At 42.9% G+C, this 27,864-nt stretch overlaps 2 protein-coding genes across 2 annotated transcripts; both read right to left on the bottom strand.

Moving 5' to 3' along the window:
• Positions 1-40: 40 nt before the first annotated feature.
• On the bottom strand, positions 41-7,440 carry npas4l (neuronal PAS domain protein 4 like). Its single transcript, XM_028424048.1, has 11 exons — positions 7,430-7,440; positions 3,924-4,028; positions 3,667-3,792; positions 2,676-2,839; positions 2,435-2,580; positions 2,254-2,353; positions 1,902-2,151; positions 1,715-1,824; positions 1,482-1,617; positions 170-1,398; positions 41-69 (listed from the first exon to the last, which is right to left on the bottom strand). Exons 1-11 carry the CDS (start codon positions 7,438-7,440, stop codon positions 41-43), a joined length of 2,406 nt encoding a protein of 801 aa, XP_028279849.1.
• On the bottom strand, positions 7,400-27,068 carry klhdc3 (kelch domain containing 3). The gene is made up of 11 exons (XM_028422950.1): positions 26,987-27,068; positions 25,242-25,483; positions 24,233-24,409; positions 23,931-24,046; positions 23,772-23,843; positions 22,532-22,745; positions 22,188-22,274; positions 20,979-21,087; positions 13,131-13,204; positions 11,896-11,974; positions 7,400-9,893 (listed from the first exon to the last, which is right to left on the bottom strand). Exons 2-11 carry the CDS (start codon positions 25,393-25,395, stop codon positions 9,827-9,829), a joined length of 1,149 nt encoding a protein of 382 aa, XP_028278751.1. The 5' UTR covers positions 25,396-25,483; positions 26,987-27,068; the 3' UTR covers positions 7,400-9,826.
• Between the last annotated feature and the right edge of the window lie 796 nt (positions 27,069-27,864).

The raw sequence follows: 27,864 nt of genomic DNA, 5'->3' as shown, positions 1-27,864 counted from the left end.
ATGTCATACAACTTGAAGGGTAGTAAGTCACAGACTTATTTTAGTACAGGTTTTCTTCAGCAAGTCCATCTGAAAGAGACAGAAAAAAAATCATGAAATGTTAATCTACAATGTGATTTATATTCAATATATGTATCAAAGCAGGAAGTCGTTATATCAGGAAAATTACCTTGCTGAAGTCTACTCTGCATGTAATGGTTGAGTTGATGCAACCCAGTGTTTCGGTCATGGTGTCCCAGCTGCAAACTGAAGGGATCCATGGCGATGGTGCCCGTAGTGAAGTTCCCTGCAGGCAGCAGGTCGTCTGCGGTGAGGCCGAGAGGCTCTGACCGGCTCCCGCCGCACTCTGAGCCCGGCTGGTAGCTGTAGCAAACACTGTCTGCACTGTTTTTCCTTGTCACCATGTTCAGGTCTTTCAGGATGCTGTCGAACACACCTTCATCGAGGACGAGCTCGCGCTTAGGAAGCAGGCCTGAGGGGGGAGCAGGGTTATGGGACCAGTGGCAGGCTGAGGGCACGGCAGCAGGACTCTGAAGTGGATTAAAGGTGTGGTGCTTGTCAAAGCTGCTGGCCAGGGAGGAGATCTGCTGAGCCAGGATACTGATCTCTGCCTGTTCCCTCTCACTGTAGTGGTTAGACTCTGTGGGTATGGGAGACTGGTTGGGGGTGAGAAGGCTGGAATGCATGGGCAGCTCAGGGTGAGGAACATGATGCAGTTGGGCGAGGCCGCCCCCTTGTGGCTGTTCCAGAAAGCTGAAATCCTCTGGATGCAGAGCACAGTCCACTGGACTCTCACACATGTCGGACACAGACAGGCAGTCCGGAACTAATCGAGCATCAGATGTACAAGCTTGGAAATCATAGGTCGGAGATGAGGAGGAGAGCGGAGAGCGGGCGCCGAGCACGCCGAAAGCTCCCTGGTTGAAGGTTTGTTCTGCAGCTGGGGGGAGCAAGTCGGAGGGTGAGTGGTGACAGGTGAGCCCTGCCTCTGGGTAGGAGTAATAGGAGGGAGAACCCTCAGGAGAGGATAGCAGCTGATCTGCGCATTCGTGCACATCCATCAGGAGGTCATGGCTGAGCTCCTCCTGCTGCAGAGAGGAGCCTGAGGAGGCTGGGCTGTAGGGAGGGGTGAAGAGGGCCGGACTGTCACCCATGGGAACAGGTGAGCTGTTACTCTGGGAGGAGGCGTACGATACATAGTATACATCTTGCTCAGACTCTCTCCCAGCTCCTGCACCTGGCTCCTCGCTTTGGCTGTTAGACGTCCGCTGTCTTTTAAAGCTTTTGTAGCTCTGAGTGTTGGGCGCCTGTTGAGCAAAATGGGAGGAATTTGGCAGCGATGATGGCCTGAAGGCATCACTGCTGATTTTATTCTGCAGGAATTTGGCTTCTGTTTCACTGAAAGATCAGAACAACCTGTTACAATCAGCGCTGAAAAGCACCGAAACATTTCTCACTCTGTCAACTCAGGTTCATCATACCTGATGATGAAGTTAGTGCAGCTGATAGCCTGACACTCGGAGTCCTTGTTAGCTCGGATATAGATCCAGGTCCATGACAGATTCATGTGCTGGAGTCTCAGCACCATTTCTACCTGGAAGCCTTCATCTGCCTGCGCTGGAGGAGACATTCACAGATGTTATAATGAACATTTAAACCACAGCAGCACATTTTTTGTTGCAGCACCTATGACTTCATCGTTAGATGTACTTACCCAGATTTCTATGAGAGTCTGCACTCAGTGTCAGATCTTCAGGATGGATTAGACTGTACCATGAGCGTCCAATCATTTCATGCGCTGAATACCCCAAAAAATACACAACACTGAAAAAGAATGACAGGAAAGGGTTAATACACTGAGTAAGAACGTGCTGAATATGTCTGTGGATGTATGTATCTACCTGTCAGACAGATGGGTGAAGCTCATATCCAGCCTGTGGGTGCTGTTGAAGCTGTGACAGAGGTGAAAGTCGGAGCTCCTCAGGCGGTTCACTGTGGGGGTACAGAGGGCCACAAACAGAGGCTCCGAGCCGGCACAGGCTGTAGGCGCAGGGAAGAACTGGAAGCTCCCTCTGACCAGCATGGAGCAGCAGCTGCCATGTTGCAGCTTAAAGGCTTTGGAGGTTTGCATACAACATATAAAGCTCCTCTCTGAGGAAAGAAAACTGTCTTAGAAAGCCTCCAAAAACATCCTGTGGATGTAATGATTAAACAGTCAAAAGCTGCGTGCTGCTTTAAAGTCCTCACTGTTACCTGATGATGAGTTGTTTTCAATGTCCATGTTTGCTTTAACAACCTCCACATCAGAGCGTTCCACCATGTCATAGAACGTGTCTCCTTGAAGCACATCTATCTGGAAAAGTTACAGGATTTTCCCATCAGCTCAAGCAAAGTTACAGCTAAATTTGACACCGCATGTGACTAGAACACTCACCATGGACAGGCCCAGATGCTCAGCTACATTTTCAGACACATAGACCAGCCGTCCCTGCGCGGTCGTAACCAGGATGAAGCCGTGCAGGGAAGGGAGAAAGGCCTCGTACGGCAGGGAGCAGTGTGATCTGACCCCCACTGAAAGTCCTAGGAGAAGACAAAGTCAAGTCAGGACACTGCAAGACAACGGAGACCCTCTTAACCTGAGTGCAGCCTGCTCAGAAGTTTAAAGAAAAACTCACCCTGGAGGAGAACAGACTTCCTGATGTAGGTACAGATGGCAGCCATGGAGTGCAGGTAGGAGAGGCGCTCCTGGTCCTCCTGGGTGATGGGCAGCAAAGCCCGCATATTCCTGATCTCATGGTTGATGTGGTCTCGTCGAGCTTTGGATGCTCCTTTGGTGGATCTGTGAGAGACCATGATCACCGAGGTCAGAGGTGGGATAAAAACGGACAAAGATATGGGCGACGGAAAAGTTTTTTCACGCTCGCATTTCAAAAAAAATAATTAAAAAAATCCCAAGCTCCTTCTGTGTGTAGGAAAAAAACAAAACAAAAACGGCCTGAACTAATCCAGCCTCCTTTCTCACAATTGAGCCTGGTGTCTCTTCATCACGAGCTCAAGCAGACTTTGAATATCAAGGGTTCCTATGGAAACGGCTGATATGAGAGGCTGTGGCGTCTGCAGCAGCAATGAGGGCTCTCAGTGGACCTTTCTGCGTAATCAGTATCTGTCTGGGCCCATCCACTGAGAGTCTGGGGCTTTTATAGCTGCCAGGGCTTCAGTGTGGGCGTCACACACAAAGAGGGAGGCTGGGCTTCTGATGCTCCCTTCATTACCTTATAAAGTGGGTGTCCTCAGTGCGGGGTGCCCCACGTCACAAAGACACACACACAAAGTGCCACAAAAGGAGAATTTTATCAGTCTGTCTCCCAGTTTTTTGTTAACAACATTCATACAGAAATAAAAAAAATGGGATTTTTCTTTTATGAAATCAAACCAGCAGCTGCCACCTAAAATCCACAGAGAGTCCCAGATTCATATGAGTCTGTGTTTAAATCAAGGCGTCGGGTCGTGGATTCTAATCATGAAAAAGATGATATAGTATGATATGAGACAACATTTGGCTGCAGGCTGCAGAGAATGGGATTAAGTGTTCCCTCTCAGCAGCAGCCATGTGTTGATCCAGCCACTAGAGGACGTGGGGCAGAGAGGAAGAGGAGCGTCACTGACCTGAACCTCCTGCTGCAGGCTGAGCGCCGGTGATCCTCAGGCAGATGGTGAGACGCGCACGGAGCGCGCACATGACATTTGCAGGAGTTGCACCAAATCTTGACGCTGATGTTGCCACCTGATGTAAAACATAAATGTAATGTTCAGTTAGGTTAGGGTCAGAGTGGGTTAATAAGAGGGCGACACAATGGGAAACATGACAGTATAGAAGAAGCTGTGAGGTGGAACTAACCCGGCTCCATCTTCTAGCTCTGCGCTCTGGATGATGAGTGTCAGCCACTTGTGAGCGTCCCTCCTTTTTATAGCCTAAAACCCGACACCTCTCATCCAGCCCAGCCGGAGAGGAAGAGAGAGAGAAACAGCTAAAGGGGTTAATATTACTTGTTGTGACGCGCTGACAAACGATTCAAGCGGATTTATATTTAGTCAGTTCAGACCTAAAAATAACCCGCAGGCGAATTATAGAGGCGACGATGATAATATTAATAATATTGATGATGATGGTGATGATGATGTGAGGTGCCATTAAAATAGAACAAATCTGAATGATGATGTTTCACATGCGTGGACGTGTGTAAATATTTTTAAAGAGAGACTTTCATAATCACAAACATTTTACTATGTTTAGACGGCAGCCATTAAATTAAAAGGATCCATACCGGATGGTTCAATAAGTGTATAAACAACGAATCGTCTGTCTCAGAGCTGCAGCTCGGAGACTACAGTAAGGTTTGTTCGCTTCTCTGGTTCCCAACCTAGGGGTCAGCTCCCTCCTAGGGGTCACCAGATAAATCTGAGGGGTCGTGATGTGACTAATGGGGGATGAAAATAAATAATAAGAGGACGCTTACAAATAATAATAATAATAATAAATGCATTTAACTTAAATATCCCTTTGAAGACATGTGAGTCAGACTTCTCTTATAGTTTTAATTACATGTAAATAATTTTACATTTACACTACAACTACTATTTACTATTACACTTTTACACTCTGTTCATATCAGGGTCTATGTTTGCCAATACAACCATCACCCATGTTCTGTTCTGTTCATTGTATGTCTGTCATGTCAATTTATAGCTTTACCTTTAGTTTACATTGTTTACTTCACCTCTATTATCTTATTTACCTTAGTTTTATCTTATTTCTTGTTAATTATTGTGTTTTATGTATGCACCAATCACTGAGAATTCCTAGTAATGTGAATCCTCTTCACTTACATGGCAATTGACATGATTCTGATTCTGATTTAATTAAAAAAAGTGATGACAAACAGATAAAAGGAGTATGTCACATTAATAAAGATGGAAATATGAACACAATGGAAGTCTGGACTCATTCAGTTCGTGTTATGAACAAACCACAGAGCAACAACAAACAAATGTTTATTTATGGTGCTATTTGCAAGAAGAAGAAAGAACAATGTATTAAACAATGTTGTGCAGCTGTAGTATTAAACATTTGATTTAGAGTATATACACGCTTAAATAAGTGAGAATATTAGGGTGATAAAACCCAAACACAACATATTAGAGCCACACATCTCTGTGTCTCTGTGTATTTATTGCCGCACATTACTGATCATGCAGGACTTTTGCTTGTTTTATTGTCCTTAGTCTTTCCTAAAGGGTCTGAGGTCTTCTTCCAACTCTGTCAGAAGGTTTTTTTTTGGTCCCACCTGACACTTTGAAGCTGAAACACAACAGGCTGAGAGCTCTGCTTCAGCGTTCACACTGCGATGTCATCAACGCTCAGATCTGAGCAGAAAAGCAGCTTGGTGCATCACTGTTTAATGTCTGCACAGACCTCTGAGGCAGCGAGCTGCAGCAGTTTGTCTTCAAAGGGCTTTAACTGCTTGTGTATTAGTCACTCAATTAAACCCCTGCTGGAAGGGAATTAAGCTACAGGTCTGCAAACGATGACGCACTGAGGCGGCGCGGCCCACAAAAACGAGTTCCTTTGGCAGATGAATAGATTATGGGCATCACAAAACATGACTCTCATCACTCATCTTAGAGGAGTTTTATCTGAGATGCTGAGATAAGGCATGGACGTTTGTCTGTGTTATGAAATGCTGAGGGTAACAGCCTCTAAGGTCTCATGTCCATTCAAATCCCCAATTTAGTGGCCTTAACAACAGCAGCAGTCAAGAACTCGAACTTGAGTGAGGGGACTGGACAGAGATATGTGTGGACAAGACAAAACAAATCACTCTGAACAAATCCTCAGTCTGATTCTCAAGGGCCTCTGGGATCCATCTGAGTCCTGAGGGGAAATTAGAGCGTAATTTGGCTGAGTGTCTCCCTGCATTAGCGCCTGCGTTGCTGGTGGATGCAGGCTCCGGGGCCAGACAACGGGGGGGACCCAATGCAGCCCCACTTCCTGTGTGCGGTGGGACCAGGCGGGACAGGGTGTCTCTGCTGCCTCACTTTAAGCTGACCCTCCGTCTGTGGCCTGCACTTAACACTGCAGATAACGCTGGCTTTATAGCACGGGGCTGGTGACAGACAGGAACAAACTGCCAGGCCTGTGCTGGCAGCAAGGGGCAACAAGACTGGAGCTGGGGTTCATGGTGAGACACGTTCTAATGATGGGACCCCCTCAAAGCAGCCACACACACGACCCATAATGTGGTCAGTAAGGGGAGAGGGCACCATGACTACCCCATGTACCCAGTGAAGTAAACAGCGGGGGCCATTAGACAGAGCGGCTGGGCTGGATGTGACTGGTTTTCAGCAGGAAGCAGAAACTGCAGAAGTGCAGGGTTCAAAGGCTTTAGTGTCATATACAGTAGCCATTGAGGAGAATACGAGGTGGATGCATCTGGTGGAGACCTGCAGTTTAAAATACCTGCAGCCATGACAAATACATGAGCAGATGACTGCAGGAATCAGCATGCAGATGTATAAAGGCTCATATCTTCCTCTAACAGTGTTTGGAGGCTTTCTGTCAAATGTAATCATGTATTCCACCACAGATTACAGTCATTTTCTTTTTTAAATCTATCTAAAGTTATTCCTAAACTCAGTTATTCCTGGCGACATCTCTGATTCAAACTGTGTTTTGTTGTCAACATTACATTTCCATCATAACTTTCACACTGCTTTGCATGTTTGCATTATTATTCCTGGAGAGCAGCAACCATTCCTGCAGGTGTGCTAGGACATTTCTCATTAAAAACATAAACACACTCAGACAACAGTCCTCCAAGTGAACCTTTGTTTGGGTTCCTATTTGTTGATGGCAGTGCGACACTCTCTAAAGCATAGAAAACCCTTTTTTGTGCCTTTCCAACCACATTCAACTGCATTCAGAAATTCTAAACACATGTTAACAACTCGAGTGTTTCAGATTTATTATTGATACAATTATAAAGCATATTGCACAGGAAGCCCTGACCAACCTGCCAGATACAGAGTCCACTTCAAAACTACGTCAGACCAAATAAAAACAAAACGCATCAGAAGCCTGTAAAAGGATCCAAACACACAAACTTTGTTCATTTTCTCTCTGAGCATCACTTCTCATTTATCAATTAAACATCAGCCCTAAAGATAAGAGACAACACTTAATGGCATGAGTCCACTCACACGTGGACTGATTTCTAATCGATGCACTTTTTAAGGGTGTGTTTCTGTGATTTGATAAATCAGAGGTTTACATCAAACGTAAAGTGAAAACATTAAGGAAAAAAAAAACATGAGCAAGTGAGTCACCACCATCACTGAGGAATCTTGTTGTACAGGTAATTTTATTTCTGACCGTAGTGTCATCTTCACAAGAAAGGACCAAAAAATGAAATAAAAATGACTTCCACTCCACACATGGAAAAAAAAGGAAAAAAGAAACAAACATCAGTGGCCAGAGGCCATTTGGTGTCGTATAAACAGTTTGATTTGTTCACCAGAGTGTTTTTATGGTTAACTCACATCATCGTCCCCGTGGCTTCACTGCATTGTTGTATTATCCAAATCACTGAAGATCACTGAGGAACATTTATTTCTGTGTGTGTGTGTGTGTGTGTGTGTGTGTGTGTGTGTGCAGTGCAGAGGGTGTAAGACTCGCTGAGTGGCATTGGCACCGCTGGTCTGTTTGGGGGCAGGCAGACGTCTCAGACTCTGGAGTCTACTACTCTACAGGCAAAAAGCAGCATCATCATGTCTCCTTCTCTGTAAGGCCAGACATGACACAATTGGCTTTAGTGCAGTTATCCGGTGACCACAACCTGCATTTATAAGATTGTTTTACACTGCTTTACATGACAAGATTTGTAAACATTATAGGTCAGAGCTATGAAATCCTGATGAGAGAACGGCAGCACACCGGATCACAATCACCAGGACTAAAGAGCTAAGATGCACACGAGTGTGTGGTAACAGTTCCTACTCCTGTCGTACTGACAGAGGTTTGTACTCCTTCATGGTGGACAAAAAAAAAAAACAAAGAGTAACAATATTCATCTTCACCAAATCACACTGTTCATCATCATCATCCTCATCATCATTAGGATATGTCTGATTTTATGTTTTGTGTTTTGTCAACAAAGACCAAAAGAAAATAATAATTAACAAGGATTGTCTGTGTATCCAAAGCCTTCTACATCCCAGATATCCAATAATTATTATGAACACATAAATCCCCCTTAATAATAAACCATACTGCTGCTGCAGGTACACACGTGTACCTGATGTTTGAGTAAAAACCATCACCAGAACAAAGCTTAAACTGTTAAAACCCCCACTGACCAGCTGGGTGTAATGTACGCAAACAGGCTGGGGGGGCAGAAAGGGCAGGGAAATGTTAGGAATTAGAGATTTGTTGACAGCAGTAAAACTGTAGACTATAACCTCATCCTCTGATGTAGAAGGAGAGAGGAATTAAAAAAAAAAAAAAAAAAACAGACCACCACCACCACCATCTATGTTTTGTTCTAAAATTTGTAATTAGCATAACATTGTTAAAATAAAAATAACCCGAATAATCATCGTCAAACTGAACTATCCAAAGTCGTTTTGAAGGCAGCAGCCCTTCTGCATGTATAACACCGGCAGTTCTGGTTTACTCATTCACAAACACACATGCACACTGCCCCTTTTTTTTCACCATGCCATGAATAAGCCAGGCATGAGGACAGTCTCTGAATGCTGTAGGATTGTCTCTTAAAATAATAATAATAAAAAACTGCATTATGCATGATTAGTGCTGATCCCCCCCCTGCAAACACATTAGGCAGACTGACGCAGGTAGACTAGGACTGTGTGCAGACAGGACACAGTATATATTTGCATCAATATTCCTTTCTACGTTTGGCACTGAAAAACAAAGTGGAGGGCTGAGGGGGGGCGGCGTGGCAGGTGAGTCCCACTCTTCCAGTGACTCTGCAGCATTTCTTGGGAGAATACAACCACTGAAATTCAACTTCCCAGAGAAAAGGCTGTTTTTTTCTAATCTATGGGAAGTCCTAATGATACATGCCATTGAGGGAGGTAGATGGACTTGATTATTTTTTTTTTTTTTTTTACAAGGCTCGCCTTGCACATCACCTTGGAGACACTTGAGAGCAGCAGCAGGGCGCCATCCGTGTTATAAAGAAGCAGGGAAATAGCTAAGCACTGAAAAACAATCCTTAAATACTGAGTCTCCTCCATATCTGCTCATGGACAAGGTACATGGTTTTATGATAAAGTTAGAGCTGCGAGTGATACAAAGTCATTCCGGTCACGTTCACATTTGTCTCTCAGGGGGAGATCCGCCGAGTGCGCCATCAGTACGACATCCTCAACAAAGAGGTTAGCTCACAAGACCTTTGGCAGAAGTTCTTGTCTCTTCCTGTGCTTAAGATTAGAAGTCTATGATTATCATAGGCTGATTGGATTTCTAGAGAGGCTAGAAAGAAGAGAAGAAAAGGTGAACAGGCGATTTTTGTCTCTCATACAACCAAGTTTCCTCAGACATGACAAAGAAAAATGGTGTCCAAGGAAGCCGTACGCAGGATATTTTGGTCAGTTAATGAGTTCTCACTTGTAGAATGTGGAAAATAGATCAGACAGAGATCCAGACTATACAAAAAAAAACACAGTCCCTCGAAGCTCAGTGGATTAAAAAGACACCATCAAGAGGCCCTAAAACAGTTCTGGTTCTGCTTCACATTCAGCTCCATCAGCCGTGGGAGGAGAAGATGGGCCTGCTGATGTTGCTGTTGGTTGTCATGGCTGCGAGTTCCCACCTGGAGTAAACAACAGAGAGAATTAGCAAGCAGCGCTAAAATGTTTGGACATTATAATCACAATTGGTGAAGTGCTGAAGGGACACCGACATAATTTGAATCATAATGCTTCTCTAATGAAATACTGACCCTGAAAGAGTAGTAAGATCAGCACCACATCTTATGTTTGAAATACACAATCTGCTGCAGTGACAGCCAAGCGTGACATTCGCCCACCCACTGGTTCCACTGAAGGTCTATATTGTGGATGAGGGAAGGCCTCGCGGTAACATGAGCACCGGGAGCAGGAGCTGACAACAGGGTCCACAGTGCTGACCTGATGACAGGTCAGAGGTTGAGCTCCAGATTGTTATCACTGGCTCCGGTTTCACACTCACTCCCTCTCAACTGCTTTGTTCGTTTTTTTCGCCGTGCGCGCGTGTGTTTACGAGAAGTGATTGGCACTGGAGGTGGAGATGCCACTGAGGGGCAAAGGGAGTTAACCAGAGTCCTGTGACCCCACTGAAATCCCTCTTAGGGTTAGAAACACAAATGTAAGCGCCAAAGTGGGGAGCGTGCAAGGTGGCAGTGTCGGTGCAAAGAGAAACGAGAGGCTAAGAGGAGTAATTAGTTTCAAGTTTCAACGAGGCCACGTGTAAAAAAAAAAAAAAAAAATCCTTCACTTTCAGACACACTTTCCTAATGAGCTACATCAGCACGACAAAGGCTGCCCATCAGGAGAACTGGGCTGATGGTGAAGATTTATTCAAGCATTCTAATAAACTGCATATTACTGGGAACTGTCACTGAATGCCAGTTTGAAAATGACTATGGTCTCAAGTCTTTGCCATATAGTTTGTTTTGCAAAATATGCATCACATTATGTGTTATTTGTTCAATTTCTCAAACCTTGTTGCTACGCCACTGCAGTATATCGAACAATATACTGTTTATTATGTGAGGAAATAACACATATTCAAACAGTGCTGGTAGTTTGTCATCAAAAGTGCAGAGAAAAGTAAGAAGAAAAAGCAGCAAAATAATTCTCCTCATGATGTTCCTACCACTTATTAAATTAATGGGTTGACAAACATAACATGCATGACTCCATGGACTGTGTCGGTGAGACATAAAAACCTCAGCAGGTGCATCTTCAACCTTCTATTTTTAATCAGTGATCGAGTACACTTTATATTTACTCTAAATCACTTTGAAGTGATTTCATAAGAAAATGCATGGGCTGTAGATTTTGCCCTAAATAACTTTCAGTGGAGTTGTGTTAGAAGAAAATCCCTTAATACTTGTTCCAACTCATCTTTAACATATACAGTTGAGAGGCTGTAGGATGTCTGAGAAACAGGCAAAGCAATGTTTCATCATCCTTAAATAATTTAGACACTGGTTTACAAATATTAAAAAGCAGCACTTGAACTAGAGGTTAAATATTCCAAAGAATTTTTAAGGCAATTTTAAGCACAACTATAGTAGATGTGATGAGGTTGATTAGTTCTTGAACAAGTGATTTCTTTTTTTAATTATTGTAAGAGGACACCGTGATGTTCTGAAAGATACTGAACCCAGGACTGTGACTGTGAAGCAGATCTATTATTTCTGTCAACACTGACTTCCTCTCTAACTCTTTCACCAAATTACACTTCAATGCTTTAAGTTCATAGAGTGTTTTTCCCCTCTATAGAGCATCTTTTGTGCTGGGTACACAGATGATGAATAGGCAGAAAGCTTAAGCCTACACTCATTTTTCATCATGATTGCCTGATTTTTCCACATACACACTCCTTGCTGCTTTTGTCTGACTTTCTGTCAGTGAAGTCAGACAAAAGCCAGAGTGAAACTTGCCACTAGTTAAATGAGGGATAATGAGTCATAATTTGGCTCTTTGAAAAACATCCTCATTATTGGGAGAGATGGAGTGGTGACAACAATGACACACATAATACAAACAGAAGGAGCAACAATATGATGATTCAGCTGTAATGTTTGAAAAGGCGGATGCATGTCTGACCTGATATCATGTGGGAGTCCTGACTGCTCCAGACTGTACTGAATAACAGCTATTTTGCATAACGTCTTCAAATTAGGGCCTGAAAAGAAGAGAGAAAGTGTAATGAGTCACAGGCTGATCACAGGCACTAATCATATTCAGGCTAAGAATATCACTTTCAGCTGTGGGAATTCAAAAATGGAGTTGGGCAGGTCAGATCTGAGAATCTGTAGATGAAAGGGTTAGATGTGCTGTCCACGGTGTTAAAAAACCACCAACAGCTAGCGATGATGCTAGTGTCAAATCATCTTATTACAAAGCTCCGGTCTAATAATAATGACAAACTTCCTCTCACTTACTAGCGTCGTCATGGCAGATCCACCATATGTTCAGTGATAAACAGTGTGAAGGTGCATGTGACTGGCACGTGGAGGCGTATGCCACAGGAGATGCCACAGGGTACTGCCAGTCCCATACGGTCCTTGTGTCCCTTTTGTTAGCCCACCTACACAAAACCCTAACTGTGACCTGACAGCATTACAGGCTACCCCCGTGCACACAGGATATGGCTATGTTTGGTAGTGCATGAGACGGAAGTGCCCTGTGTGATAACACAAAGCGGGGCCAAGGCCAGGCTTACTAGGCTTTCTGTGAAATGAAGCAGTTTGTAAGGAGGGTAAAATTTATTGGAGGAGACTGCAGGAACCGTTTTTCTTCCCCCAGTGTCTTCAAACTGATACGGCTAGCAGGTATTCACTTTAAATATCCAGCGTTTATTAAACATTAATATTCACTCTCCTTTATCTCTGGATATGGTGAACACTAGGAAATAATAACATCTTTAGCTACTAAATGCTAGCTACTCTCAGCAAGGGTTAGTTACTATATTATTATTATACTATAAAATTATTAGCCTTTGCAAAAGATGACTAGACTCTTCATTGTCTTGATTGATGACAATGAGCCAGTGAATTACATTAAATTTTTACTAACAGATTTTGACTGGGAAGGTTTGAATGTGAACAATACTGAACTCTATCATCAGCTGGTGTCTAACAAACTGTGCCTGTGTGCCATTTGGTGTCTATGTCAGCCAGAAATGACACCATGACAGTGAGAACGAACCAAAAACTCTAAATTCACAACTGCATGACTCACGACAGCAAAGCCAGTTTTATTGCAAAATATCTTGTACTAGCATTCGACACATTCTTAAGACTAACAACAGAGGTGTGAATAAAATCAGGGACACTTACTGAAGTCTAAGATATACAGGTCTGAATGATCCATGAGGTTAAATTCATCCCCCATTCCTTGCTCTGGACAGGGGCTGTAAAGAAAGCAAAGACTGGTTTAATAGGATTAGAGATGCTCTTTACATTTCAGTTATTATGAAGATGAAGCACACAGCTTGCAAAGGTTCTACTTGCTGCTCAACTGTTTAGTGGGTTGTGTCTGTGAAAATTCTCAGTCATCCAGGTCATTGCACATCCAAGTGTTAAAACAAATGGACTCGAGATAACTAAAACATTTTACCTCTCACCATCATTTTTTATTATTCATAGACTTTGCAACAACTGTTTACTTTGTTAAACCCCAGATAATTTAATCATTCAGGTCAATAATCTGGGAGTCACAGATTGTTCTCTATAACCAGAGTTCTGGTCCCACTGCACTCTGCTCTCCTTATCATGGGCAGGCATGATTTAAGCTCACAGGAAGTTGAGCACTGCAGTGAGACGGCAGCCTGGGCCGTGCTGATAGTCTCCCAGACCTGTGCAGCCATTGCTATCACTGCACATCTGTTTCCTGCCGCTAGCTGTAGCACACACACACACCTGTAACACACCTGGTGAAACCAAACTTAGAAAGCATCACAATTCTATCAATTAATAAAAATAATGGAAAACCCTAAATAGGCTATAGCCTATGGGAGTAACATATTAAAGGAAGATGTATTCCCACAGGGGAGTCGGTATAGTCCTTTATATGTGCTTGATGCACGTAACTGCTTTATATTCATAACAAACTTCACCAAGAGACCGGCCTAGATTAGAAAGTAAAAATTCACTTTAACAGTTTTACCGCACCCAGAGGACACTTTCAGGCAGACAGGTGTATTCACCAGTGTCTATGTGGCAGCCTGGCATGATGCTTTCTGCTATGTGTGGACTGTAGGAGTTATTCAAACAAAGACACCATCACAAAAACCAGTCGTAGTCAAATGTTTTAAATTACAATCATTAGACGTCCTTCGACTGAAAACGTCTTTCCATTATTTTCAGTCTTGCTGAACACAATATACCATCTCCTCTCTCATCAATCTCTATTCCTCCTTCCTGCTGTCCTCTCCATCGCAGCTCCCTTTCGCTGCGTGTTCAGGATGTTGTAAGGGTTTTACATTGCTAATCTTCCCTAAACAAACATGCTGGTGGCTTAAAGCGGCCAGGAGAGGTGCAGAGCACGAGCACAGTCCTCCCAGGGGGCCAGCTGGGGAAGTCATTACGCCCCCCACCACCCCAACTCAGCCACAGGAGGTGACCCACCCAGGCTTATAGAGGGGTCCGTTATCAGACCCCTCAAGCTGGCAGTAATATTCCGTTTTTGTTGGTTGCTCATTTTTAATAAATGAAAAATACAAATTATGGCTGCTTACATCAATAATAATAAGTGTTACTGCCAGCAAGTTATTCCAGCAATCAATGTTAATTATTACAACAATCAGTATGATTCTAATGGCCACTTGATGTCAGGATATTATCACAGCTTCAAACTTGGTGGGCTGAGCCACTATTATTCTGTTCCTCTATGGTTGAACAGCTGTGGTCAACCATCACGTAGCATCTCTATCTAAAGAGCACACTGTAGTAGCTGTGAACTTCTGTGCACGTTCACTTGGAGTGAGGCTTCGGATGCTGACGCTTGAACGAGTGCAGATAAGAGGATATGCTTTAACAGGTACAGCAAAAGAGAGTGGAAGATTGCATCCCCTTAGAAAAAAAAAAGGCTTTCTCGCATATACTCGTGGATAACGTCAGGCTGGGTGTGAAATCCAGCACAGCATTAGGGAAATGATCATGTTTTATTGGTCACCACAAAAACGAAAAACCCAAAGCAGATTTAAGTGAGGGAGCATGGGGGTGTTAAGTCTGATGTCTGATGAAATGGTAGTATTTAGAAGCGGGAAAGTCACAGTGTGTGACTTTATGTGGCATCCTGGTGTTTGATGGGCCACTTTGTTACTTGATCAGCAAAGTATCACTATGTGTGAACGTGCTCCTCCTCCCCCTACAGCAGCAGCAGAGGTTCCCAGTCTGAATGAGGTCTGAGGGATGCCGCTCCCCCACTAAAACAACACAGCTTGCTATTTCAAACAACACTCAATGAGGGTGTCTAATCACCTAATTGCCGGTCCTTTCTAGCAATGCACTGCCTGCTCCACCTCATTATCTTGCAAGCCAAGGTCTCAAAACTGAGGAAGAAAGAGATGAACTACCATCCTAGACTAATGAAGAAGCACTAAAGAGCCTGGGAATACTCTAAAGTGTCCAAGAGGTTAACTGCCCATATATTTTGCAAGTAACAATCAGAGAAACCCTGGTGTTAAGGCGAGCAGAACCTGGGACCTGTCCTGTCGTAGGCAGTGCTTCATTGGCCCTCATTCTCATTCTTGTGAGTGATATGATCTGCATCCCTTTCCTTTCCCTGCTCACTTCCAAGAGGGGAGTGATCCTTCAGAAGCATCACATTCACAGGAACTCATCACATATTACAACTTCCTGCAGAGCTCCTTATCAGTGCACCCAGACCTGCATCAAATTATTTCAGTAGCATTGTGGTACTGATTGGAAACACATGAAAGGAATGCTGGGAACAGGTTGTGATATTCTAGCAAACAGACATTTGAAAATTGCTTCAATCGTGACAAGCAACCCCAGACCTGAAAATGGTAGACATAAATGCAACCACTTTAAAAAGCTAATATAAATCATTTTGCTTCCAGATATTAGACTGATCCCAGACTAACGTGGTTTCTATTTTTGTAGGAAAAACATTAAAATAATATGATGATCCATTTCTTTTAGAGACATGATCTGGGTTTAGAGGACTTGTTAAGATTAGCTATAGTTTGAAAACTGAGATTAGGTTATCACAGATTGATTGATTCCAATTCGTTTGCCCTAATCTCTGCTGTCTCACCTAGACTTACAGAGTCTATCTGTATCTGTGCCCCCTCCTGGGCAGTGGCTGGACAGTGGATTAAGACCTGTAGCTGGCCAGATCTAAACCTCATGCAGAGGGCGAGACACAAACTACAGCTGGCTCCCCGAGAGAGATGCCTGACTTCAGTTTACACAGAGGAGATGCCAGCTCCTAATGAAGCTCAACATCTCAGATTTCAGCCTCTGTGGACTAAATGTATTTGGACTTGGTGAACAAAAAAAAAAAGGCGGCATGACAATTAACAAGCAAATAAAATGTGCCAGTTTATTAGGAAAGGTTTTCTGCATTTTACAGGAGAGGATTTTATCAACCTCACCAGAGATTAAATACTCTTTCAGGGCCATGGACACAGCTGGTTAATATACCGCATGGAGCTGACCTCCATAGCTGGCTATTTAATATTAGGAAAAGGAGTTACTTCCTCTATAGCCTGAATTTTCAGCTGCTGTATGTGACTCAAGGTCAACTAACTAACAAGAAACACAATAGAAAGTCCTGATAGACAACCGGCAGCTAAATATGCTAAATATAAAGGCTTCTTTTGCATGCCAGGTGATCCTGCCCTTTAACTTTGCTTCAAATACCTCCTGTAATGTAATTCTCTAAAAGATCTATTATACTGTTGTTTAAACACAGCTCCATTATTCTGTTAATAAGATGTCTGCTGTGCTTTGCTTCTAATTTCTACAATAGTCTGGCATTGTTCTAGTGGGGCCTAGAATTGATGTGTTTTGGTTGTGGTGACAGCAGTAAATCAAAAGTTAAACTACTACTATTTAGACATTTACACAGACAACAGCATCACAAAGCGTCACCGAAGCAAGCCTGTTTATTTGAGCTGCTGTGCAACACTCAACCCTATGACACCATAATGTATACAGCCTGTTAGTGGGTTAAGGAGGGTTAAGATGCAGATGAAATACTATCATGAGCTTGTCTTTGAAGAGTAAATCACAGTGTTGCCGAGCTGCCTCAAGGTCCTGTCCCGCCACGTGCGGGATGCCCCATATCCTGTTGGGGTCACCTTCACTGTTTGACAGGTTTTATCTAAGGCGTAGTAAACACACACAAACACACACACACACAGACAATTAATAAAAGGAAACTTCTGCAGCCTACCCTTTGACACCAAAGGCCAAACGACAACATGTGTGGCATCAAAATCTACGGTGTGTTGACAGGCGGTACAAAACCAAGCCAGCAAAGATTTTAGGATATTTAGGGAAGGAGTAAGTGCAGCCAAAACGATTCAAGAATAAACAAAAAAGTTAAAATAGGCAGCATGCTTGGCAAGAAAAGTGTGTGTCGAATCAGTCCCATGTTGTGTTTAGTCTAACATTTTAACTGTCAGGTTCTACGGTGATAACAAGCCACGCTTTTACCAGCTGGACTATCATAGCAGCAGCCCTTTCAGCTATTGATAAGATGCAATATGGCTTTGCAGGAGATATCAAGGCACCAGACTTTTGACCTTTCTGAACTACTAAACAAAAACCACTGGACCGCAGAAAACCTTTCCGACTCCACAACTTGCCAATTTGAAACTTGAAGTTTTCAAATTCCACAAAGATTAAATATCATGGTGAGATTTTGGTGGATTAAAGTAGAGGTTTTGGGCTGGGATGTTTTGGCTACCAGTGAGATTACCTGGTATGTGGTCTCCCTCTGGCACACAGTGTAGAGTAGCAACATGCACACACACACAGAGACACAAATAGGAGTGTATCAAAATGTCTCGAAGCTTAAAAACACACTATATCTCTTTATAATATTTAGGATTTTTTTTAAACTACACTTCACACACCAGTGATCAAAGCATAAATATTTTCGTATCTAATGTTAGAAAAAGCCTCAGCATGCTTTCCATCTTTACTTAAGTGACTCTGCATATTGCCAAATGGAACAAATGTGCAAAGACTGGCACAGCAAAGCAGGCATGTGCGTGTGGATGTGCCCCCCACTGACGTCAGCTTGACAAGAGGAGCGATGAGTCATGAAGTCATGTGACTACAACGCAAACACACACGAATGGCACCCTTCATCAAAAGAATCATGAAGTCAGACTAAGACTCTTGAACACAATTACATCATTGCATAAAGTTTACGTGTGCTTGCATGTGCACACAGATGACACTACTGGACAGTGTGGCTCACACTACAAGGCAAGTAAAACCCATTAGAAGTCATTACCAGCAGCAGAGAAGGTAGAAAATAGAGGAGAATGTTTGATTCTGACCACAAAGAGAGGACTTAAATCATCAAAGATGTATGACTACCTGCCATGGAAAAATAAATTCCCTAAATCTAGTGATGGAATGAGTACACATCATCATGTCCAAGTAGTTCAAGGATCAGTGCCAGGTTCCCCTTCCCAGATTCCGAGCTGTCTGCTCCCAGCATGCCAATCTGTCATGTCCTTGTTCACATCCTGCCCCTCATGGATGCCCTGTTCCCGAGCTTAAAATGTTTCCCGATTTAGCCCAACCCGGGTTTGTCGTAAGCAATTATACACAGAGTGTGATGAATGCCAACTATGACAACATAAGCGCAGCAGGAGATCTATAATCTATCTGGCAGTGCCTTGATGTGCAACCCAACTTTAGCCGTGTTCAATTCCACACAAGGTGAAAAAATAAGTCACAAATGTAGAGAGGGTTTAGCTGCTCATCTGCTCTTGTGTGAGTAGGTGAAGGTCAGTGCAGGTGGAGTTGGTCATGCATGGGTCGTCCTTCGTGGGGCAGTGAGCAGGTCTCAGTAAATGAGTGTAGCAGAGGCACTGAGGGTATATCAAATTGCACTCCGTGAGAAAGAATGCTCCCTAAGGTCATAAATCAGAGATGGGGCAGAATTTCACGCCTTTCTGCAGCTCAGCAGGCCTGTTTACACTGACGTAAGTGGCACTCAACAGACTGCCACTAATGCCCAGCCTGTCATTCACACACACTGCATTTACCCTCAAGGAAGTGAAAGTATGGATCAAAATACAGAAAACATTCTGCACTAAATCCAGAAATGTAATTTAAAGGGACACAGAAAATTCCAGCACTGAGTGGTGTTTATACACTGACATCCTCACTACTTTTATCCATTTGGGTTTATTTCATTTTATACATTTGTTTAGCGTTTAGTGTGTGTAGTAGCCAGTGCGAAAACGTACATACCTCCTTTGACTTAATAGCTTTTCTGTCGTTCACTTAAGTAATAAATTATCCCAGAACAAATTCCTGCAGTTAAAATAAATACCATAAACTGGGAAAAATATCAACAGAGGAGTTCTGTTCTGGATCACTTTGAAAGGACAACCATCTCAAGAAAACAAGTGCTGGACTATAAATTTCAACACAATTTCCTTGGAAGACGTTCCAAAATGAGAAGCTCCGCAAAAAACACAAGCAAAGTGTCCAGCGAGTAAATAATGAGGGCCTGCGCAGGCATTTGTCAACCGCACTAAGACAGACACCAGTAACTTTCTAGTCCTGTTAACTGCCCTCAAGTTGTTAGGTCATGCAAAAATAAACACAAGAGGCAAGCAATGGCTGGTGTTAAGGTAAATTACTAAACTAATTAAGTGCTCTGTCTAATCTTTATAACCCAAATCATGACAGAAATTAATACAATCCATTAAATTAATCTTACAACTTCCCTACTAAACAGGGTGAAAGCAGACAAATGAGTGCACTAAGAAGCTGTTTGTGTGTCTAATCTGTGTGCACGTGCTTATGGGAGTTCCTGTGTGTAAGAGGCTTAAGTGTACTCATGTAAACAACAAACACACAGTGCTGGTCAAGAGAAGCTGTGTGGCCAACTTTGCTTAAAGCCTGTAACGTTCATGCTTCTTGTACAGTATCAGAAAAACTCCTCAGCAGCAGTCACAACAACAGAGCAGCTACCTAACAACACATCCTCCATGTTCACATATAGAATGAGGATGTAAGGATACAGAGTGCTTGATATGTTAACCTTAAAAAAAAAATTTGCCCTCTGGCTTTTACACAGGATGTTGAAGATATTAAGAGGTGTTTGATGTCTTCCTCTGTACCCTCCATCCATCGGGCCAGTGACACTCCCTCTCCAGCCCCAGCCTATCTGCTCACAACAGGAAATCATGACTCCGTAAAACCCACACTGGACTAATCCCAGTGAGAAACTAAACAAAGGATAACAATTAAAACAAGCATCAACTGAACCTCTTCATTTTTAATGACTGGTGTTGGTCTTTTTTTTCACAGCACTACACCAATAACAGACTAAATGTGGACTATTGAACACATCCTAAGTGTTTTTGTACGTTCTTCTTTTGCACACGTGGTGAACTGTAATGATGATACGTACTACTGTAGCATCCAGGACTTGACTCTGTAGACGCAAAGGAGCTGAGAGGACCCTTATCCACAGTTTTTCAATCCCTACCATCAGGTTATCCCAGTGGGGTTTGCCTGATAACAAAGCTTTGCTGATAACAGTAGCCCAGGACCCAGGCTACTCTGGACCATGCACTAAGCTACCACATTACTCCACTGGCTACTGGCCTATCACAAGTCTGTCACCAGCTCAGCGGCACCTAACCAGCTATGAGCCTTCAGTTATCACCACTGTCTTACAGTCAACGGGGGATTCATCACAGATTGCTGTCTACAGGAGCCAGACATGTTTTTTTTGTGATATTGAAAAGAGCATTTTCTGCTCCATGATTTGATTTCTCAGCATGTGCAACGGAAATATTCAAATGATTTTATGTCTAAGGTTGAAGTCTTTGATAAAGGCATTTATTCAGTATAAATATCAGCTCTATAAAGTGTCTACAACAAATCATAAAACCTTAACTTTTATTATTATTTTTGTGTACAATTATTTTTTTTTATATTTAAAGTGTGCCTCACCTGGTTCCTCCAAAGAGGATGATTCGATCTCCTACCATACAACAGCACTGCCGCCTCCGTGGACACGGGCCTTTTCCTTTCGGTTCTACTTTCTTCCACGTGAGGGCCTCTGTTGTGTGCAAAACAACAACATTATAATTTAAATATAACACCGTAGACACATGTTGATGTCTTTACAAATGGAAGAAAACAGATCAGATCACATGGTTGGTTTAAAGACCTCAACAGAGGCATCTTTATGACCATTAATGTAGATGTTTCTTGACACAGCTACATGTAAGCTCTCATCCAGCATCCAGCTTCCTGGTATAGGGAAAACCTTGATTTGAACAGAAAACTTCAGATTTTAAAAGCAGAGCCTCTCCTGTGCTCTGAGCAGCAGTATGAGTGATGATGTTGAAGCTCTCTACTTGTTCCATATAAGGATGAACTGCTTACCCTCTCAGTGCCAGACACAAACAGCATCATTGCATCCCTATGGCAACAGGCCATTCAGAGGCTGTTAAATAATTCTGACTAGAGTAATTGAAGCGCTGCCACCTAGTGGTGATATCAAAGCAAGGTTTTAGTCCGTTACCAGGAGATGGCAGGTTCACTCGGCCCAAACCACTTCAGACACAAAAGGTCACACCCACTGCTCCATAAATGCCAAACAATCTGATGAACAAGTGACGGGGAAGGACATAGACTAGGAAAGTTGAGAGTGCTGTCATTGTGTATATGGCATCTCAACTGTTGCCATGGGCTCAGTATATTAATAGTCTACCTTAAATATAACTGAATGTGCCATAGTGCACAACTGCTGCCACAATAACCATCATAGAACCAGACAGAAGAAGGTGGATCACTCTTTTATATAATACCGATGTTTCTTTTAATTACTGTCTGTTTTTCATCTCTGTGTTTCTGCCTTTAAGACATCTATTCTTCACACATAAGCATAATGAAAAAGCAGCAGCCAGCCACTGTTATCAGACTGACAACGATGCAAAGAGAGGAGGAGAGGAATGTCTGCGGGGCTCTCTACAGAAGAATGAGGAAGAAAGTGGGTCAGGCCCGCCCTGCCAGAGCTGCCATTTCTCCTATGGAGGTAAACAGTCATCCAGCAGGAATTCCAAAAATAAAAACAATAACACAACTAGAAGCAGTGCTTTATAACAACATGGCACATTTTTATAATCTAACCCAGAAAGTAAAAGGTTAAATCACCTGGATTGAATTTCCAGAGGTCGTTGAAGTGCCTGTCCAGACGGGCGTTATATCCCCCAAATATGTACAGCTCTCCATTGTAAGTAACTACACACAGAGGAAAATAGTCCATATCATAAACATTCATGGCATTTGCAGCACAGTGAACAGAAGTATGTGACCTAGTTATAACAATAAGAGTAAAAAAAAAAATGGTGTTTTCAGAAAAAGTCACTGTATCAAAATTCTTATCTTGACCTATCGTAGCACAGTCATGTCATTTTCAAATGAGTTATAAATTCCTTATTTTGAAATGAAATGAAAGCAGTTAAAAACAATAGTGTGTGTGTCTGTGTGTGTCTTACAGGCTGAGTGACTTCTACGCCCCTCTGGCAGTGGCTGTGTTGAAGGTATGCTCAGCCAGCAGTTGGTCTCTGTGTCAAACACTTTGATCTTATTACAGTAGATCTCATTGTTAGAGTGGAAGGGGCCGAAGCGGTCTGCCCGCCCTCCAAATACAAACATCTTTGTCCCGATGATGGTGGCTGAATGGAAGTCTCTCCAACGAGCCGGAGAGCCCTGCAAAAAGAAGACCAAGCACACTTAATAAGTCTAGTTTATTTTTCATCATAAGCCAGCCTGGGTAAATTAAGTAAAATCAGGTAAACAGTGCCACCTAGTGGACCCAGTTACTACCTACACAAACACAACAAATCCAACCCTCTTTTCAGACACCAGCAGCCTTTTCAAAAAGACTGTACAGTAATAAGAATCCTAAACATAATTTTAACTGGCTATTTAACTATTACACAGCCATGAATAAAAGAAGGAACATACAGCTGGGAATGCTGTGATCTGCCCCCCGGTGAATAAACCATGCCTAACAAAGACAAGCCTCTACTCCCTTTGCATTTAGCTGGCCTACAGCCATGCTGAAGGCTTGACACATCCCTTCTGTTTCCAGAATGTGCTGCCACTGTCTGCCATGAACTTTACGCAGACATGTGGGATCATGTAGTAAAAGCAGAACAGCAGCAAAAAAGAGAGATTACCAAAAAATGATGTTATTATATTTGAGCATTTACCACTTGCTAGAAAATGTGTCCACATATTTTTAGCAAGTAGAATGTAAGATTATGTAGAAAACAAATATTGAGACATATGTGCAGCTAAATCTGAAAGCGCTACAGTGTCAATGTTAACAATTAGGACATAAAAGTAGAATGGGACTATGCCCGATGGTCCCTGGTTGACTCTGTCCCAACAAATTCTGCCTATGTCTAAAATACTCTTTACAAGAGATTATCACATGCATACACACAACTGGCATTTTCCAAAAGGGGAGTGTATATAATCCTCTGAGAGGCTTTTTGTAGCTGGCCATCTACCAGAGAGCTGCATTACATTGCAGTGCTTTTGTAACCAGCCAATCTGACCACTGGGCACTGCCAACCCCAGTAATAACCAAGTGTTAGCTGATTTTAAGGTGCTTTCAAAGCAAGCGTGTTGCCCATCCATTCTGTTTATGTGCCTTGTGTCCTTGTGTGTTTATTCGGATGCTAAATATTCTGTGTAGTACATATGGTAATATGATAACTGACTTACTCTGGCATTAATTAATGACCAAATCATGGTGGTGGTATCCAGCTTGTGAATGTCATTGGAGAAGCAGTCAGCCTAAAACCAAGCAAGGGAGATGAATTAAAACAATGTGTAAAATTCATAATGCAGATTCCACAGCAAAGAGGGATGACAGAAACATACCAGCTGCTCATATCCTCCAAATATATACATTGCTTTCCCCAGGACACAGGCGGAATGGCCATCCCTAGCTCCTGGAACAGTCCCCGAAATTTTGGGTGTAAACCATCTGTGCGTATCTATGAAGCAGAAACAGTTTATTCAGTACTAACATAACACTTCACAGGCAGCGGAAAACCATCATACATGCAGGTGTCACCGCTCCCCTTTGCCATCACAGGCTTCACATCAAACAGGTGCATCTCAAAGGAGATACAGCCTGAAACTACCACTTAACGGTATGAGTTAGACGAGGGCCTACTCACTGACATCAAAGGCGTAAAGCACATTACAGGCCCCCTCCGTGTCGTTACGCCCGCCCCAGAGGTAGATAGTATCATCCAACAGCACAGCTGTGTGACCATAACGCATATATGGCACTTCACGAGCACGCTCATGTCCTCCTGTCCTTACTGGAGGCAGCTTCATCCAGCGCAACGACACTGAAAACAACCAAAAAACATACAATATTTAATACATCATTGTTTAAAATAGCAAGCACAAACGGAAGAAATAAAAAAATTCAATTTTAATTTTAAGCTACAGTTTTCTTGAACTGGACAGTGTAAAATATTTTTCTGACAGTTGACATTTTACTTGGTGTAAGGGACTCACAACAAACTGGGTAAAAGTTCCCCAGATCAAGAAAAAGGGGAAAATCAAAGCAAATTTAAATAACAACAGAGAGGAAGCACAAAAGCAAAAAGCCAAAAAAAAACAATAGTCAAGGCGTTCCCGTTTCCATTACAATCAGTGGGTGCCACAGATCTTTTCATGATACAGCAATAACAGGTTGGCTCACGCTACTTTGGGAAGTTGTAAAACTTAAAGCAGGTGGCTGACCACACAGAGGAAAAAACACTATATACAAATGGGTTGCAAGACAGAAAGGGAGCATTTTTATAGGAATTTAGGGCAGCGTGTTTAAGGAAAACACCTGTGTCTCTGAGACAACAACTGAAAAACCTCTAACAAGGACAGTTTCACAAACCACAATGGAAAGCTTGGCTTAAATTTCCAGCTGTAATGAGTTACCGTTAAGGTGGTGTAGGTTAAAAAAAAGTCTGAAATGCTCCTCTAATTTGAAAATCAAACATTGTTGAGTATTTAAAGGGTTCCTCACAGGTCTGGGATGCAAAAGGACAAACATCTACAGACTTTTAATACAAGCAAAATGTTTTTCATCAACACAAGATAGTGCCTGATTAACCAAAAGGGAGGAACAAAGAAGTTCCTACAGAGAAACCATCACTGGGATCCAACAGAACCACCTACCGGTGTTGAAGACATGTACGTCAATTTGCCGAAGTGTCTCATAGTCCTCCCCGGAGCAGTAGCCTCCAAAGGAGTACACCTTGTGACCCACCGCCACAGCAGCATGGTTGACTCTCCGCGGCCCTCCTTCAAGGTGCACCGACCAGCGCAACATTCCACGCGCAAGCACCTCTGTGACTGCGAGTCCTTAGACCATCACTTTGGCGCCCGCTTGGACCCCATCAAGCCAACACCATCAAAACCTGTGAAGAGGAGTACAGCCGCGCTCTGCTTTGAGGAGAACAATGGGACAAACTGTGAAAGGTAACACAGAGGGTAACTGTTTGTTCTCTCTTGGGCTAACCCAACTCTGCTGTTGCTGACAAGCTCACAAGCCCCTGTATCTAAGCTGAGAGTATTTTAAGAGATGATTAGACCTACACCTACCACTCCTCCTCCCCTCTATTCACATTTATGCGTGTACCCTCCCACTTCACTACAATGGTTTTACATACAGCATACTATAAATAAATATGTCCTCCTGTTAGGCAGCCTCATAGCAATGTAAAAAATGCTTTATCACAAGTAGTCTTTCATTTGTTTTTAATGTAATAGAAGGGCAGCGATGACAAATGATCTTGACAGTCGACTTTGCATGGATAGCCAAAGTATTTGAATTGATCCAATATTTCCATATAACTTTACAACATATAAATTCTTAATAAAAGTCATTAACAGCAAACAAAGTTATTGAGTTACTATTCAATGCAAACTGAACTTGCTTCTTGCTTAACCACATGTTCTTCTGCCTGCTTATTCTGTCTCAGTGACTCAGTTTCTCACTGACCTCCAACCTTTGTTGGCTCTTAAAAATAAAACACCCAGAAGACCCTTTCACATAGAACTTTCTATTTCAAGCCCAAATATCCCTGAGGATAAACAGAAGCCAGATCCAACAACAGACAGACAACTTCCGTCTCAACCTAATTTTAAAGCAAACTGTCAAACAAACTCTTACACTGAAGTAATCTGACACCTCAAACTGTAAATAAAGTTACAAGCTAAGTATCACTGTGAATTATCTTCACTACAGTGAATGTTGCACAAGAGTTCCCTGGGATTTCTTCATGTAGGTGTGAAGAACAGGGACATTTTTGTGAGCAGAGTGGGAACAGGTTCTACTCTCCTGACCCACTGAACAGGATTGTTTATATCAAGATAACAAGTCATGGCTCTGACAACTTTAAGAGCACACGGCGGTGTGGTAGAAAACAGCACAGATATGGAAGCTATGCATACTATCACACGCGTTTCAGCTGGCCAAGTCCACTGGGGACAAACAAATCGCCGATTGATTGATAAGGCTAATCTAGACCTGGTGACATTGAGCTGCAACACACAGACCCGGTGAACGCCTTACACCAGCTAGCCGTCGTTAGCTAACGATTTGAGACAATAATAACACACGTCTGTGACAGACAGTGACTAACAACCAGCATCAACCTAACCATCAACAACAGGGTAACAAATAGAGCGCTGCTGGATCCAGCTGTTTCAAAGCAAACTGTAAAGGAGGGGGGAGAAGCTGTTGCTAGCTAGGCTAAATGCTAATCTGTTGAAGCTACCTAATTTAGCTGTTAGCAAGCTAACGTTAACTAATATGAAGGCGTCCGGTAAACACAGAGACGTGTACGTCCAGCCTTTGCAATGTCACGAGCAGGTAAGCAAACAGACATACAGTATAAAGAGACGTGCATTTTAGCTACCTTTAGGTCGAGTCGGTTGTGATTGACTGGTGTTTAGAGAGGCAGGGTTATCCACTGAGAGCTGCAACAGACACTTCACGTGATAGGAGGAGGCGAAGGAGCCGCTACCACCCCCTACCGGTGGGTGTCAATTTGTTTACATTCCCCAATTTAACCACAACAGCCCCTTGTACTTTAATACCAGTCACTTTATATACACATTCTTTATATTAATCCAGCAATTATTCTAACAAGGCAGGTATGTATCTCCAAGTAAACATACATTAAAAAAAACAAACTAAATAAATACATAGGATAAAATTACAGATTCTCCAGTAACATCTGTCATCTGAGTGAAAGATGCTTTGCAGGGAGAGGAGGTGACAACCAGTCATCTTCACCACTCATTCAAGAGACTTGCAGCAGAGCAGCTGCCGTCTCAGATGGTGATGGAGTCAGAGGTCTCTCAATAATGCATCTGTAGAACCTGCAGAGTGCACCGATGCTCAGTCCAAATCTCTTTAATACACATAGTATAGTGCAATAAAATGCCCTGCACTTTGCTGGTGGCTTCGTAGGTCAGCTTCAGCTTTTGCAGGTGAGGGGGCTGATGATCGACCAACAACCAGCATCAGACACATCCTGTGTGTCAGGGGGAAGTGACCTAGTGTTCCTAAAAATGTTCTTTACTCAGTCTGATGAAGCATGGGCCTGGATGTCTGCAGTGAGTCAAAAAGAGGTGGGGTGCATTGTTCATGGAGAGCAGTTTGTTCAGTGACTCACACTCCAGGTTTTCATCTTGGCTTTACCTCCTTTTGTACACAGGGGCTGTTGATTGGGATTACTGCTGTAAGAATAGAGAAAGAACTTTTCAGAATGTACCATAGCACTCCTGCATC

Source organism: Parambassis ranga, chromosome 15 (genome assembly GCF_900634625.1).
Source record: "Parambassis ranga chromosome 15, fParRan2.1, whole genome shotgun sequence".
Lineage (NCBI taxonomy): Eukaryota > Metazoa > Chordata > Actinopteri > Ambassidae > Parambassis > Parambassis ranga.
The sequence above is the reverse complement of the archived record's forward strand: the minus strand, read 5'-3'. Positions and strand labels throughout refer to the sequence as shown.